Source organism: Ruditapes philippinarum, unplaced genomic scaffold (genome assembly GCF_026571515.1).
Source record: "Ruditapes philippinarum isolate M1 unplaced genomic scaffold, ASM2657151v2 ctg125_1_1_1_1, whole genome shotgun sequence".
Taxonomy (NCBI): Eukaryota; Metazoa; Mollusca; class Bivalvia; order Venerida; family Veneridae; genus Ruditapes; species Ruditapes philippinarum.
Window position 1 is genome coordinate 525,239 of NW_026853776.1, and position 16,260 is coordinate 541,498.

The 16,260-nt window shown below is 32.2% G+C and overlaps 1 protein-coding gene and 1 long non-coding RNA gene across 2 annotated transcripts in view; both read right to left on the reverse strand.

Moving 5' to 3' along the window:
- Positions 1-298: 298 nt before the first annotated feature.
- LOC132737850 (uncharacterized) overlaps positions 299-16,260 on the reverse strand; it is a 128,171-nt gene continuing 112,209 nt past the window's right edge. The window contains exons 128-148 of the mRNA XM_060725210.1: positions 15,748-16,086; positions 14,897-15,079; positions 12,795-12,917; positions 12,194-12,376; positions 11,710-11,859; positions 11,209-11,391; positions 10,509-10,631; positions 9,747-9,944; positions 9,109-9,255; positions 8,501-8,842; positions 7,860-8,121; positions 7,479-7,628; positions 6,560-6,735; positions 5,823-6,038; positions 5,379-5,644; positions 4,865-5,137; positions 4,010-4,112; positions 3,290-3,438; positions 2,688-2,709; positions 1,014-1,063; positions 299-608 (exon numbers count right to left, since the gene is read on the reverse strand). Coding sequence (XP_060581193.1) covers positions 542-608; positions 1,014-1,063; positions 2,688-2,709; positions 3,290-3,438; positions 4,010-4,112; positions 4,865-5,137; positions 5,379-5,644; positions 5,823-6,038; positions 6,560-6,735; positions 7,479-7,628; positions 7,860-8,121; positions 8,501-8,842; positions 9,109-9,255; positions 9,747-9,944; positions 10,509-10,631; positions 11,209-11,391; positions 11,710-11,859; positions 12,194-12,376; positions 12,795-12,917; positions 14,897-15,079; positions 15,748-16,086 — 3,705 coding nt within the window. The 3' untranslated portion in view covers positions 299-541. The remainder of the gene's footprint in view (positions 609-1,013; positions 1,064-2,687; positions 2,710-3,289; positions 3,439-4,009; positions 4,113-4,864; positions 5,138-5,378; positions 5,645-5,822; positions 6,039-6,559; positions 6,736-7,478; positions 7,629-7,859; positions 8,122-8,500; positions 8,843-9,108; positions 9,256-9,746; positions 9,945-10,508; positions 10,632-11,208; positions 11,392-11,709; positions 11,860-12,193; positions 12,377-12,794; positions 12,918-14,896; positions 15,080-15,747; positions 16,087-16,260) is intronic.
- LOC132737846 (uncharacterized) lies at positions 13,341-14,853 on the reverse strand. Its single transcript, XR_009626790.1, has 2 exons — positions 14,207-14,853; positions 13,341-14,062 (listed from the first exon to the last, which is right to left on the reverse strand). It is a non-coding gene; the product is annotated as an uncharacterized LOC132737846 (long non-coding RNA).

Consider the following 16,260-nt stretch of genomic DNA (forward strand, 5'->3'; position numbering starts at 1 on the left):
ATTTATAAATGTAAAACAAAATATCAAAATGGGTACAAAATATTCTCTTCAAAAATCTGTAACATCGCAACATTTGTAAACAAGATAAACTTGCAGGTTTAACAAATTTGTGTATAACTATGTACATATATTCTTTTCAACATTATGCAAAGTGTACTATGCAAGCATTTTTGGAGTATTTATAATATTTTTATCACTTACCCTCTATATATGTATATTATAAAAAGAGATCTGAGCAGCTATATAGTAAAATAACAAAGCACTATCTATGGTAAACTATTCTATAAAGATATATATATTTTTTTCTTTTTTATTGTCATTTATTTTTCTCTTTTTTTTCCACAGCACTTAATGGTTATAATTTTTCTTTTCAAGTAAAAAGCACTACTTTCAATGGATATCACTGTCTATTAAAAAATTACTTTCAATTCTATTTTTCTTTTATTCACCCGTCACTTTTTAATTACATTAAATGTTTTAATTTCATAATTTTGTATTTGGAAGCTAGTTAGTGTGAAGATTGCTGTAGAATTTGTGTAGATTAATTGGCCGTGTAGACGACGGTGTTTTCACCATCAGTCAAAACTGGTCGAGAACTGCTTCCTTGGCTGAAATAAAAACACAACATTCATTCATTATCCACACATAATATCTCGCGATTTAAATAGAAAATTCAGAGATTAATTCAGTTTGTCTAAGAATGCAGATGCCCGAGATAAGTTGGACAGTTTGCATATTCTGTTTCCTCTTGTTTGGTACTGTTTGGGATCTTTGTAAAGTAGCGGCATTTCGACAAACATCAAATCAAAGTGTATCACATGACTTCTTAATAATAAGTTAAACTATTCATGGTAGGTAATGTTAACATAGAGGACATTTAAGACCAGTCAAAATGGATTTGATTAAAATGATTTAGCAGTTCTATCGCAACTCTTTTGTATAAAGAAATTATCAGTTTTACAAATTAAAATTTACATATTTTTTGAAAGAATATAGATCTTTTTAATGCATACCTCATGGTGACGTGGTAAACATTGCCGGGTATTTCAGTTTGGCGTGGAGTCTGAAAATAAACCATTTTCATACATTATTATCAAATTTTATTACAATGAATACAGCTGTAACAGTATTGAATATTGAAATGGTCTCAATCAAAACGCATTTTTTTCTTAAGTTATCTAATTAATATGTGTAATTTTTAATATGTGTGTATATTATTATTGGATTTGTAAGTGGTAAAGTTATTACTATATAAAACTGAAATAATGTTACAATTAATATTGCATCATTAATAAACTAAATGTAATCTTGACAGCTAAAATTTCTAGTTTGCATTAACTACTAGAAGATAAGAATGTCCTGATTTTAAATATTAAATAGAAATTTTAAAAATTTGATTTGTTGTAAAATATCCTCAAGTGTAAGGATAATGTTGATACACGATTTAAGTCGCCAATTGATTAATCAAACTGAAGGTATATGTCAGGAAATATACTAAACTTATTCACATTCTGCAAGCTTTTCTTTCATACATTGGAGGCGTTAATTACCGGTTTATGGATAAAATCTTCCACAGTGCAATTAAATCTATCTTTTCTTAAAATATTTTTTTTTTTTAATTGCAGGTGTTTTTCAGAGTGTTTTATTCAGATTAATAAATACTTGATGTGTTAAATTGAATAATATGAATATTTAATGAAGATAAAGAGTTCAGTTATAACTAACACTACAATAAATAAAGTTTTGGAGATAATTTTTGTTCTTGTTGAAAAGCTTGCATTGCTAATACATTGTATTTGGTTAAGTAATACAATGTGTGAAAAAGAAATAAAGTTAGTAGTGGAAATAAATAATTTGTTAGAATTTTGTGTTAAAAAACTTAAATGAAATGATGGTCAGTAAAATGTTAAGCATTTACTTAAAGGTAATATTAGACTCCCAAAGTGGCATTGATGATGCTTTACAGCCAGGTATAATAAATAAAACCATATCACCTAGGTTGTATATATTTTCAGAAATTAGTACTAAATATATAGCGATTTTGGTATATCCAAGTTCTAACTTCTAGAAAGGTAAAAAATTCACTGCAACACTGCTTGAAAAGATATAGGGATATTAACCGATTCTACAGTCTGGTCCTTTGAAATACTTTTTTTAATTTTGTGAACCCCTTCTCTAGTCCGTTCAGTGACCAAAAAAAAAAAATGCACAAGAAGGTTTCTAGATGTTCAAAATTATTCCTACAATTAAAGCATTAATTGAGATCCTAGTTCTATCAGACTTTACAATACATGAAGGAAGAGGTGGATAATACTAGGAATACTATTGTACATGTATACATAATATTATCGTATTATGAATGGACCTTCATAATGTCTAGGAAAGTGAAACTAATTTTCACCAGAAGGAAGTTGTTGAAATAATGTCGGTAAAAAAAGGGGATAAAGTTTCTATATGAACAAATAATTAGGATCACTAAAAAAGTGTTGATTATAAAAACATCAACTGGAAATCATACCAACTTGAAACATACCAAAAATCTGTTAGTAGTGGACTTGACCAACCTTAACGCTAAAAGAAACATAAGCATGTAATAAAGCTAAAAGCCCTGTACATGTATGTGGTCCACAAATAATATGAACTTAACATGTACACATAAAGAAAGGTGGAAATTATTGCTTGCTTACCGTGGTAGAGTAAGACTCAACTCTAAAGAAACAAATAAAATCAAATGTTAAAAAACATATCAAACTTTTCTCTTGTTCCTTAATTTGTTTATTTTATTTATGTAAACTTAAAATACATCTAAAATTCATTACATTAAAATATCATTTTCAATATTAAAAGTTTACAAAAGTAGACATTTAGAATAAATTGATAACATATGATGGCACAGCTTGCTTTTAAATTCATTTTTGCTAATATGAAAGATTTCTTTATAAAATTATTAAAATTTACCCAACAACCTGTTGGAACTGAAAGTTATTAGCCTTTGCCACCACAACAGAGCTACGCCCAGCGTGCACGTCACATACATGCAGTCTGACCAGCTCTATACTGTTGGTAGCTTAAATTTTGTACATCAATATTTAAATACCTTCAGCACTGAATATTAGTTAAAAATTCAAAGCAGGGCAAAGCCTTTATACAAATTAAGCAGCTGGAGCTGCCAATCAACAGTACCGAACATGATCTGACAGTCGGGATGCGTCATATAGCCTTGTTGTATACTGTTTGACATAGTCTGACATTGTTTATTATCACAGTAAATGTATGAAAGTAAACTTACTGGTATTGAGAGTTATCATAGACTGGGTTTCTGGTGGTGATACGGGTCACTTCACCAGTACGACGTGCCGATTCATTCCGGTTAAAGTTCAGGTTAATCTCTCCCAAATCTTGAACAGTCTCATCAGGGGGCATGTACATATCCAATGTCTGTAAAGTTAAAATATTATTCTTTATATCATCATCTTTACCTACTTCACAATACTAGATCTTTAACTTGGAAAAATACAATAATAGAAGAAAAAAAATGCTTACGCACCTCCACAGAGATTTGTAGATAGTCCTAGCGAGAATATTTTGTGATGAAGATTTAACAAACCCTATCTTTTTCTATCTATTTATAGGTTAACACTATCCTTTTTTTCTATTTATAGATTAACCCAATCCTTTTTTTCTATTTATTGATTAACCCTATCCCTTTTATCTATTTATAATTTATGTTTAATAATTTTAAATGGCTATCCTTGTATAATATTTTTCAATATGCATTACATTCTGTTACAGATAATGCATTATGCTGTATGCAGTTCACGCTTACCTTACTACGAGAAAATAACCAATTTTGAAATTTTTAAAATTTATTCATTGATTTTAAGTAAAATTATAACTACAAGAAAGATTCCGGTCAAACTTGACAGATGTGAAAGCTGGCTTCACTAGACACTAATGGTATATGAGTTAATCAAACTGGGGTGTATAAAATATTTTATATCTACCATACCTGTGTCTCGTATTCTTTAAGGAAGCTTGGTGGATTGGTAAAGTCTGGCTGGTGTTCGTAGTTACGATGGTACACACGGTAATTGTTCAAATAATTGCTGTACCTGTAAACGAAAAATTATAAAACTCTCAACAGAGTAACAACTATGTTTAGCGAATAGTTTTAATAAAATGATTTTAAAATGGAATACATAGAAACATTTTCCATTGAAAAGTCCTGAGCTGCAATGTTGTTACAACATATAAATACCTAAATCACCTTACTTGATTAACAGAACCTAGCTATTGAAAATGTGTAAAATTTGTCAAACTGGGTTTCAATATCAAAATGATTTGATGAAGCAGTCATCTATATAAAGTCTTAAATATGGTCAGATAGGTTACATGGTGCTGGTTTGCCTGTATCTATAATGATGGCATAAACATTTTTATCACAAACTCGTAACTCGTGCCATTTATGCGACAATAAAAACCTTATTGCAGGGCTGTACATTTCTTTTGACAAGACGTTATTTGCGTTATACAACATAGGGTAAAGACATGCTAAAGACATGCTGATTGTTACGTTTACACAGTATGCACACGTCAATGAAAAATTGATGCTTTTTCACTGTTAACCATTCTTATTTTAGGTGTTTGATAAATAGACTTTAATATTTGTGTCATTTCGGTACTAAGTTTATTGAACTTGTTAAATAAAATAATATACGAGCCAGAGGCTCACATTAAATAATTTAATTCAACTTGTTCAATAAATCCAGTACTGAACCTACACTCATTCAATATCCTTTATCACTTTCAACATTTCACTTTCTTTGTACATGTAGATCATATCTCATTCAAAGGAAATTCTTACCTGTTCCACTGGTAAAGAAGGACAGTAAGGGCAATCAGTCCCAAAAGAATGATAATGGCAGCTAAGGCAACAAAACCGGCCCATGGATCATTGGTCCACCATACGTAAGATTTGGTTGGGCGAGCTCTGTTGTTGAGAGTCAATTCATCCGAGACTCCCAAGATGTTCTCATTTGCGAATGGTCCTCTGATCTTATCAACACTGGCAAAGCCACTGATTGTTACCCTTAGATCATTAATCAAAGTGACAGATGGTCCTGTAGACTGTGTGATGCTGTAATATTAAAATCAGATAGCAATCTAAACTCTTCAACATCGACAAGTAATAATTTTATGTTTATAGAGTCTATCCTAAAATAGATACATAAAGAAGATCTTAAATTCACATTTGTTATGATACAATGTTCTTTTAACTTTAAACTGACAAAAAAAGAAGAATCAAATTAACTTATTACATGATATATAATAAATGTTTATGAAAAAAGATTTTCGTATCAAATTTTAAAGAAACTTACATATCAATATTATTTGCATCATTCTCGTAGAGGGTGTACGCTCTGTTAAGATGGTTGACAACAACAAATGTTATGTCTGTGCGCTCCTTATCCACCTCAAGTATGCCACTGTTGAGGAATCTTTTGTAGGTTACACGTTCTATCAAAACGATTCTTCCAATCTCATCTTGTAGACCTCGACGAATATCCTCAATATCGTCACTAACATCTGCGTTGCGCGAGTTCAGTACCAGAATGAAGCGGTTAATATCCTCGATGACATCAATCTAATTAAAATTATAAATTAATATTTTTTATATCTATTAAAAAAATCATGCCAGATACATTTTTAACACAGGATTATGACATTTTTAACACAGGATAATGCAATATCAATCTACATTAACTAAATACAATATCATTATCATTCCCAACAGTATTACACGAGTACATGTTCAAACTTACAATAACTCTTGTCTCTGCACGAAGTCGATCGCCAGTTTGTGGAGTGTCGAGAGCAGTAGCGGTAAAGTCGTACTGTTTGGCATCACGAGGAATAAACTCTTGTTTCGGCGTTATTGTTCCTTCTGCGGAATCAACACCAAATGGAATGAATTCATTATTGTTTCCTGCAATTCTGTATTCAATCAAACCATTGCCTCCTAGATCAGGATCAGTTGCCTGTAATGTTTCATAAATTAGCATATAATTGTGTATCCTATCTTTGTTAGAATATTGTTTAATGTTGTATATCTCAGACTAATATGATTCTATTGGACATTTAACTAAGAAACCGTAGAAAAGTTCTTAACACAATTCTCTTATGTTATAATGTATACCCGAAGTTGGTTAAATTATTGTTAAATGGAAAATTTGATCAACAAAAACCTCTGTGATTCAGAGTTGAAAAAAAACAACAAGTAATAAAGATTAATGTCAAAGATATCTTTCATCTGTTCTAGCTAAAAATACTTGTAACCATGCTTGATCCAGTAGTGATATCAGCCATTGCCACCAGTATAATGCCTGGTCAGCCTGGAATTCATGCAATTTGACCAGGCTCTATACTGCCGGTAGGTCAATTTTTGTAGTTTTTGACACTGAAAAATGGACTGTTCAAACTGTTCCAAATAAAAAGTAAGGAGAGGTCAACTGAACAAATTCAGCTAGGTTAAGGTCTGATCTAAACTGATCATACTTACAACAAGTGTTACTGGGGTAACTACAGCCTGAGACAGTAGAGATATGGCACCAATATAAAAGTTACGATCTTGTAGAGTCTGGACGGAGGGATATACAGGGTACACAAAACTTGGATTATTGTCATTGTCATCCATCAATGTTATATATACATAGGTATACAGGTATGATGGGTAAACTGAAAATTAAAATAGAAATTTTATCAGTTTTTATGAGTAAAGGATACACAATGTACAAAATGATGCTTTGAATACCACATTTTTTTTCAGTTTTAATTTGCACCAACACAGTTTAAGTTTTATGGCAAATTTCCAGCTTTACTGGTGGGAGAGACCTCAGACATGACCAGGCACCCGAGTAGAACCACAAATGTTATGTAAGCTAGCTGGACTTAAAGCTTCCTCACCACAATTTTTAATTCAATATCCTGTATAAGATCAGTAACACGCTTGATAATTATTGTAGCATTGACTACAGTAGTAGTGATGCTGAACTGAAAAAAATCATAACATTAACACTTGATTCTTACATATATTGGTTACACTGGGTTTCCCAGTCAAACAACTACTATCTAAATAATGTTTGCCAAGAAAACACCCTTAAGTTACTTTTTTTGTACCAATTATTTGGTAAAAGACAGGCACTCTACTGTTAGTCGCATCTGTGGTCGTTCACGATGCACATTTATACCTTCATCTCTGAATATATTCAGTATCAACAATTTTAATCACTCTGCCTTGGAAGACCCAAATCTATTTTTTAACTAATTGGAAAACCATAATATCAAACTGCAATCAAGATGTACTAATAATGTTAGAGCATACATGTATTTATAATTACATAAGGTCAGAAAAAACAAAGATCTTTAAAACTATATTTCATTATACTTGATAATCTAACAGATGTAAAGAGTGGACATACCTGGGATAAGTTCGGTTTCTACTTGTCTCTTTTTACGGTTATTGTCCAAGCCAATGGTGATGTTCCAGAATTGTCTGTACTCTCTATCCAAGACGCCTTTAACTTCTAAGCGGCAATCACCTCCCTGTAAAGTTGTCACCGAGAACAAATCTGGAAAAGAAATGCATTTACGTTATGACTGTAGTTCTTCCAAGGGATGGATTTTAGTCACTTCTAATAAGTGTACAATTCAGTTGAATTATTCTAATTATTTCCTAAATAAAACTATCAAAGCTATCAAATCTCATTTTGAAAGTATAAGGTTGCTCCAATATGATAAACAAGATCATTGCTTAATATTTTAGCTGTTCTTAGAAATAAACTGTTTATAAATGATCTTACTGAAGTCAGAGTTGGTGTCAAATCCTCTGGATAGTCCGTTGATAAAGATAATTCTGCATGTGTATTCATTAACTTTGTTCCTCACAGCAAGGGTAGCAATTAAAGGCTGTGCTACATAATCGTAGTTCTCTATTAAACTGAGGTAAGTAACTGGTACAGAGAATCCAAGCCTTCTTTCTATTTCTGTGTATGTCATGTCAATAACAACGTTTGTACCGCTACTTCGTGGTACCCAACTGCGATCAACAGCAACGATGATAAACTGCAAAGACACAGAAAAATAAAGGCATTATTTTCTGTTTAGTTTAAACAATACTTTATTCTTAATCCATACATTTAAATATAAATTACATAAAATAAAATTTACGGATTTTAGTTTCTGTTTAAAATTGTATGAGTATTGATGAGAATACATCATGAAAGGGAAATAAGAAAATTATACTAATACAAGATAAAAAATTTCAGAATTTTCAAGTTTAAAGGTCTCTTCAGAATATTATAACCTTTCACTGATGTATTTAATTATTCCTGTTATGGGCACCAAAATATGTAAATCTACATTTAATAATGCCCATTCATAATCCTCCACCAATGGTATTTTTTTTTGAAAGATAAACATTCATAAAATGATTGAAAGATACCTTAAACTGGCTTCTACCATCAGCTTGTTGGAGATCTCCCTTTACATAGAGAACACCATCATTGTTTATACCAAAGAATTGATTCTCATAAGCATATTCTTTTTCATCTATATAGTAATACAACTCGGCATTCGGTGTATCCTTGCTAAGTGCAACTTGTCTGTCGCCATCGACGGCATTCACGGTGAACAAGTCACGACCAACAGCCCAGATGTCGGATATTGATGCACTGTAATCGTTTTTGTCAAATACTGGTGTGTACTGGTTACGAACTATACTAATATAAACTGTTGCAGTGGCTGTCTTTGGTATGGAAGCTCCATCTGCAGCTGCTATTATTAACTGTAACAGAACAAGAAAATACTTTTTGAAATACATTAATTTTACAATATATTTTGTCCGTTTTCTTCATGCATGTTCAGAATTTTTCAACTTTGTAAAATGTAAAAATATTAAAAAACATGTGAAAATTGTAGAATATTCCTACATGTATTTATTTTATTTCATCATTACCAGGTATTTTTTTTGTTATAACAACACTATTTCTGCATTAATATCCATGCTACAGAGGTTAACAAAAACGAAATGTTTTTCTATTTAAGTCTTACAGTAAATTCATTTGGTATTCCGGCTCTGGTAAGTGGGCGGCTCAGGTAGATGGTTCCTTCAGTTGGGCTGATTACAAACTGGTCCTCGCCATCGAGAGCTGTGTAACTATGTGAGTTAATGCTATATCTCAGTGTTCCACTTGGTGTCTATATTATAAAGCAGAATATTGTATTAGTTATATACATGTACATATAGTGTAAAATACACATGTAGGCTCCTAATATAATACTCATTGCATGAATATTTTTTTTCCTTTACTAATAGACATGATGGATATTAGAAGGAAAGATCACATTTAGAATTTTCATGCCTTGTGCAATCCTGGTCTAGTGAAAGTCCATTCAAATATAAAGCACCAAGATTTTCTTACAATAATCACATTATTACATCTTGTGTTGATCTAAAAAGTTTGACATAACATTTTGTTCCCCTAGTACATGTATTGAAAAACTTATTTAATGGTTATGTGTATACTTTTACCCAATGCACCGGCTTATAAATAAAGGAGACATAACATGTATATCCAAAGATTTCCAGAATAAGAATTATTCAAAATATAAGGACAGTTTGATAGTGATAATTTCAGTTTGGTAATTATATTTTCTTTTAACCAAAAAGTAAATAGAATGTTACATACATTAGCTGGATCGGAGTCAACGGCATTAGTTTTAACAACTGAGCCTTGAACCGGTAGATATTCCGAGATGGTAACATTGTAAGTGTTAACGGTGAACCTTGGTGCATTGGGATTTCTGAGAACGTTGATGATCACCCTGGCTGTGTCAGATCGAGCAACGGCATTAGGTCCAGGGTTATCTATGGCTTGAACTGTCATCTGAAATATCAAGTCAATGTGTATTTTTTTTTTTTAATCTAAAAATTATTAGACCAAGATATTTAAAATTTTATATTTAACTTTATTGTGTACAAATTAAGTATAGGTTTTCTATTATGAAGAAGCAACCTTAAAGCTGAGAGATTTATAATTTAATTGCTGCTTAGCGAACTTTCTTGGGAGTATCTTTAAAGCATTTGAGAAACCACGGTGGTGCTAAAGGGATGAAGTGCTTAAGTAATAATGTACCAAAAACTGTCTCTTAGTTTACTCAAATCTATTTAAGTGGATTGTGTTGGAAGTCATAAGCTTAATGAAACACTCTTGAATCCGTTCCTGGAACCAACCAGTATTTAGCAGTGAGTGTCAAGTTTCTTGCTCATATGGCCCTGATGGGGTTTTAGCATTCATGGCCAGCAATCCTAAGTCCAACGCATTAAACACTTGTCTTAAAAATTAAAAAAAAAAATTAAAAATAACCAGAAAAAGAACAAAATTAAAATCAAAAGTGGCAATTTACAAAAAAAAGTATGACAAAATTGATCAAAATAAAAAAGAACTCACCACAAATCTGGTGACCCCAGTCTCTGTAAGAATACCATTTACACTGACTACACCACTACCTTGGTTGATATCGAAGTACAAGTTTCCAGATGAGCTTGCCAGAATATTGTAGGTGATTGGATGCTGCATTGTGAGAAAAAAACATGAATGTTTGAAATGATGTTGCTTTCAATTTATATTCTAACTTTTTCTTTGATAATACATCATTTTACGTAAGTGTATAAAGTTTTTATTACTTGCTTTTCAGTGGACAGTGAAATTATATTTTATAATTTTAGAGATTTTCAAAGTAGCCATACTATATCTGAATGTGGATAAAAAGAATATATTAGCTTAAATAAGTGAAAATATTGTCAGAAATGTATGCAGTCATGAGTTAATGTGCTTCATTAGGAGGAGCAAATGAATATCTGCACATTTTATTTTAAAAATGTAATATTTACATGCTGTGTATTTTGTTCTTGTATATTTCTGCCTCTAAGCAGTTATAACATCAATATTTGTCTGCATAACACTTGTTGCTGACCACATTATAAACAGGTGATATAACAGAATTTCTTGCAATTATGGACTTGAAACTGACCATTTAACACGGGGTCACTTCAAAGTTTAAACATGACTGCTTACACAGCTAGGAGTATTTAGTATATTGTAATCGGTAAGAGGACTTCTAAATTTAAAATAAAGTAGGTGCTCTCACATTATCAGCATCATCGGCGACTACACGTAGAACGCTTGTTCCGACAGATGTGAACTCATTGATTGTTTCCTCATACTCGTCTAATCTGAAGACTGGACTATTTCTGTTTCTCCTGATGTTAACGGTTACTCGTACAGCTGTAGATCGGCTTGGCACACCTTGGTCAGCTGCCACTATGTAGAACTGCAATAATATAAATCTTAAGTTTTATATTGATTTACATTTCAATTTGTTACTAAACAATGGATAAAACATATCAAAGTTAATTCAATGGCAACACAAAAATTATTTAGGGAAATCATTACAGCAAACAATCTGTTTATAAAAAAAAAGGCTTCCATTAGTAAGTTAGGACCTCATATTATTGGCTCCATAGTTTTAAATTCATCTTAAGAAATATTAACACAAAACTTATGAAAGTAAGATTCTCCAGGTATTGATATGTGAAAAATAAGTAATATGTTCAATATAACAGTATCATGCTTTATTAATTACACTAACCGTATATCTCTCTGGTTGGTCAGTGTCGTCAGAAAGTGGTGATTTAACGGAGAGAACGCCAGTTGTTGGGTTGACATAGAAGTAGGTCATAGTCTGATCTGGCACAGCATCTGTTTCTCGGATAAAGTATTGTACTACACCATTTCTTCCCTAAAATTTATGAACAATTTTACATAACATTTATAACTTTTCACTAACACTAAAATCATGCATCTCTCAAAAATCATTATTACAAAATGAACATATCTTTGAAAGTAATTTGAATACAAAAAGTTGAGTCACTTCAGAAAATGATCATTTTTAAAATGAGAATTAAAGGCTTAAACATATTCAAATAAAATGATAACTTCTGACTAGTTAAATGGGTAAAAACAACATTTCTTTATTGTCTTTCTGAGGTGGTTGTAAGCACAGGCATGCTATGCCAGTGTGTTTATCTAGCATATATGTGTGTATCTCATTGAAGTTATTTTGTCAAACTTACAGAATCACTGTCCCTGGCTTCAACACCACCAAATGAGACTCCGAGAGCTTGATCCTCCGACAGGGTGTATGTAAGATCTCCATGTGTAAACACAGGAGCTGCTCCATTACGAGTGATGAAAACACGTACAATTGTAGAAGCTCTGTCATTTGGGAAATCACGTCTGTATGCTACAACGCGTACCTATAATATATAAAAATTCAAATACAGACTGTTCAACAATTCCAGAATAGCCATTGTAAACAGTCAACAAATGAGTTAATGAGTTACACTCAATTTAAAAAGTGTAACTTTCAGACATTTTCATGACACCAAATTTTTTTAGAAATTATCATTTCAAACTAATTTATGAGGTTAAATATTCTGATTGTTTTTCTTCTTTTCAACCTCTTCAATTATTTTTTTTTCCAAAAATACTTCAATTTACAAAATTAAAGTATTTTGACCCCTGCTGAAACTTTCAGATTTGTATTTTTATGAAATGTTATTGCAAAATCATTCATGGATTTATACCTTATCATCAACTTTTCCTCAAAAACTTAACAGTAATTTAATTAGCTGGGAAGATGTATGTTAGTGCTTATAAATAAAGGTCACTCACCAAGTACGAGACAACATCATTATTAAGTTGTGACACTGCTAGTGTGATAACACCTGTATTAGCATCAATCCTGAACTGTGAGCTAGCGTCATTGTCACCAGTAATATCATAAACCAGAACGCTCTGTGTGTAACAAACAATTCAAAATAATGTCAGTAAATAAACACTTTTAAACAAGTTTTCTATTACAATGGAATAAAATTATTAAAAATTTTAAAATTACGAAAAATAAATGATTAAATACTTGTTTAACTTGCTCATAAAATATATTGAATTTTTGTACTATGTTTTACATTTACAATAAAATTCGATTCCAGTAACATTGGTTTCTAGGTCAAATTTTAACTCTGTTAGTCCTAACCGATTTTTGTTGATAACTTACTGGTTATAACCATTTTCTCCACATTATCCACATTTCTAAATCAGTGGTGAGAGACAATTGACCAATGTATTCAATGTCCACGGTCAATAGTCCAAGACAAATCTTAACAAGAGCACCGCTAGGCGGAGCATTATATGCCCGAAAGTGTTGTTTTTTTTTTTTAGTAAAGATGAAGCATTTGTAAGACATGGGACTAAAATAAAGTATTACCTCCTTCAAATAACAATCCTCCTTTGAAGTTTCAATATTGTGGTCCAAATGGAACTTTAAGTTATGCCCCAGAAACTGTTTTCAATTCTAAGGTAAAAGTGACCTTGACCTTTGACCTTGTGACCCCAAAATCATTAGCGGTCTTTTACCCAATATGGACAATCATACTATGAAGTTTAATCACAGTAGGCCAAATGATACTTAAGTTATATTCCGAAAACTGTTTTCAGTTTTTAGGTAATAGTGACCTTGACCTTGTGACCCCAAAATCAATAGGGGTCTTCTACCCAATATGGACAATCATCCTATAAAGTTTGAATATTGTGGGCTAAATGGAACTAAAGTCATGCTCAAGAAACTGTTTTCAATTTCTAAGTAATAGTGACCTTGACCTTTGACCTTGTGACCCCAAAATCAATAGGGGTCTTCTACCCAATATGGACAATCATCCTATGAAGTTTGAACACTGTAGGCCAAATGGAACTTAAGTTATGCTCCGGAAACTGTTTTCAGTTTTAAGGTCATAGTGACCTTGACCTTTGACCTTATGACCCCAAAATCACTAGGGGTCTTCTACCCAATATGGACAATCATCCTATGAAGTTTGAACACTGTGGGCCAAATGGAACTTAAGTTATGCTCCGGAAACTGTTTTCAGTTTTAAGGTCATAGTGACCTTGACCTTTGACCTGTGACCCCAAAATCTATAGGGGTCTTCTACCAAATATGGACAATCATCCTATGAAGTTTGAACACTGTAGGACAAATGGAACTTAAGTTATGCTCCGGAAACTGTTTTTAGTTTTAATGTCATAGTGACCTTGACCTTTGACCCCAAAATCAATAGGGGTCTTCTACCCAATATGGACAATCATCCTATGAAGTTTGAACACTGTGGGCCAAATGGAACTTAAGTTATGCTCCGGAAACTGTTTTCAGTTTTAAGGTCATAGTGACCTTGACCTTTGACCTTGTGACCCCAAAATCAATAGGGGTCTTTTACCCAATATGGACAATCATCCTATGAAGTTTGAACACTGTAGGCCAAATGGAACTTAAGTTATGCTCCGGAAACTGTTTTCAGTTTTAAGGTCATAGTGACCTTGACCTTTGACCTTATGACCCCAAAATCAATAGGGGTCTTCTACCCAATATGGACAATCATCCTATGAAGTTTGAATATTGTAGGCCAAATGGAACTTAAGTTATGCTCCGGAAACCAAATTGCTAACATTTTCAGTTTTAAGGTCATAGTGACCTTGACCTTATGACCCCAAAATCAATAGGGGTCTTCTACCCAATATGGACAATCTTCCTATGAAGTTTGAATATTGTGGGCCAAATGGAACTTAAGTTATGCTCCGGAAACCAAATTGCTAACAGACGGACGGACACACGGACGGACGGACGCCAGGGGGTATAACATAATATGTCCGAAATTCTTTCGGGCATATAACAAAAAAAAAGAGTAAATTATTTAAATCTTGTATATTCTAGGATTTGAACTTACACCAGCCCTAGGATCAATTGCATCTACGTCGAACACCTGAGCACCAACAATACGATCTTCTGGAATGGTGACTTCATACTCATTGTCACTAAAGGATGGTAACCCTTCACGCAGGATACGAATCACTACCTGGGCCTCTGCTGATCGAGGTACAAGACCATGATCAGTTGCTGTTACAGTAAACTACAAATAAATTTCAACATATTTCTTAAAAAATTCTCATACAAATTAATGTAAATAGTTTCTTTAAAGGCACATTATGCCTTAGAAATAAATAAACTTTTACGGGGAAACATTAATTTTATAATGTTTAAATAATGGTTTTAGAGAATGTTAGAAGCTTGTTACCTGAAGAAAGTACATGTAGCAATAAATGTGATAAAAAAAATGAAATGTCATAAAAGTAGCAAAATGTTAACAAAGTAGTATTTTGACTTCAATACAAAATTTACTATAAATGTACTTATTGCCAAAAAGCAACAGATGAAAAAGATGATTCAGGTAATTGGCCAATGAGTAAATTTTTGGTTACTATAAAAGTAAACCAAAATTAATAAACTTTTTAAAAATAAAATAAAAGCATTTATATATGAGGCATAATGGGCCTTTAACCTTTAAAAGTTAAAGGATGTAATCTATCACAGAATTATTGAGTATCAATGGTGGTAGATTTTGGATTCCAGCGTACTTGCCAACTAAAAATATTAGCTACCAGTGGTAGATATTCAATACAATTAACATTGGCTACTAACTTAAAGGCTGCTTCGGGTAATGCAGGAAATGTAGAAAAGAGTCTAGACTATAGATGCTTATATCATTGCATTAATAGTATAGTTGAGCTTATAAATTACCTGAAACAAATTTTCTGATATTTCAAGCAGGGAGACTCTAGCAAAGATGACACCAGTGTTTGCGTTAATGCCAAATACATTTGCCATCCCTTGGTTGTTGTTGTTGTTGTTGATGTTTAAAACCATGCTGTATCTGACGATTCCATTCACACCTTCATCGGAATCTCTGGCCGTTACATTGACAACTGACTCAAGGACCGGCTTGTCTTCACTAATTGTGACATCATAACGTCCATTGTTTGTAAATACTGGTGTTTGACTGTTTCTGATTACATTAACTGTAACAAGTACTGTTGACGACTTAGCTGGGTAGGCCAAATCCTCTGCTGTTACACGTAACTGCAAATTTAGATAAACAATAAAAATGAATTTCAAACCCCAAGTTATTATATCTTCAGCAAAAAAAGCAAACCAAAGTAAAACATATGGATAAATATATTGTAAATTGACCACATGTACTTCACAATTTTCAAAAAACAAATCTTAAAACAAAAGTCTACCTCTTATTAGTTA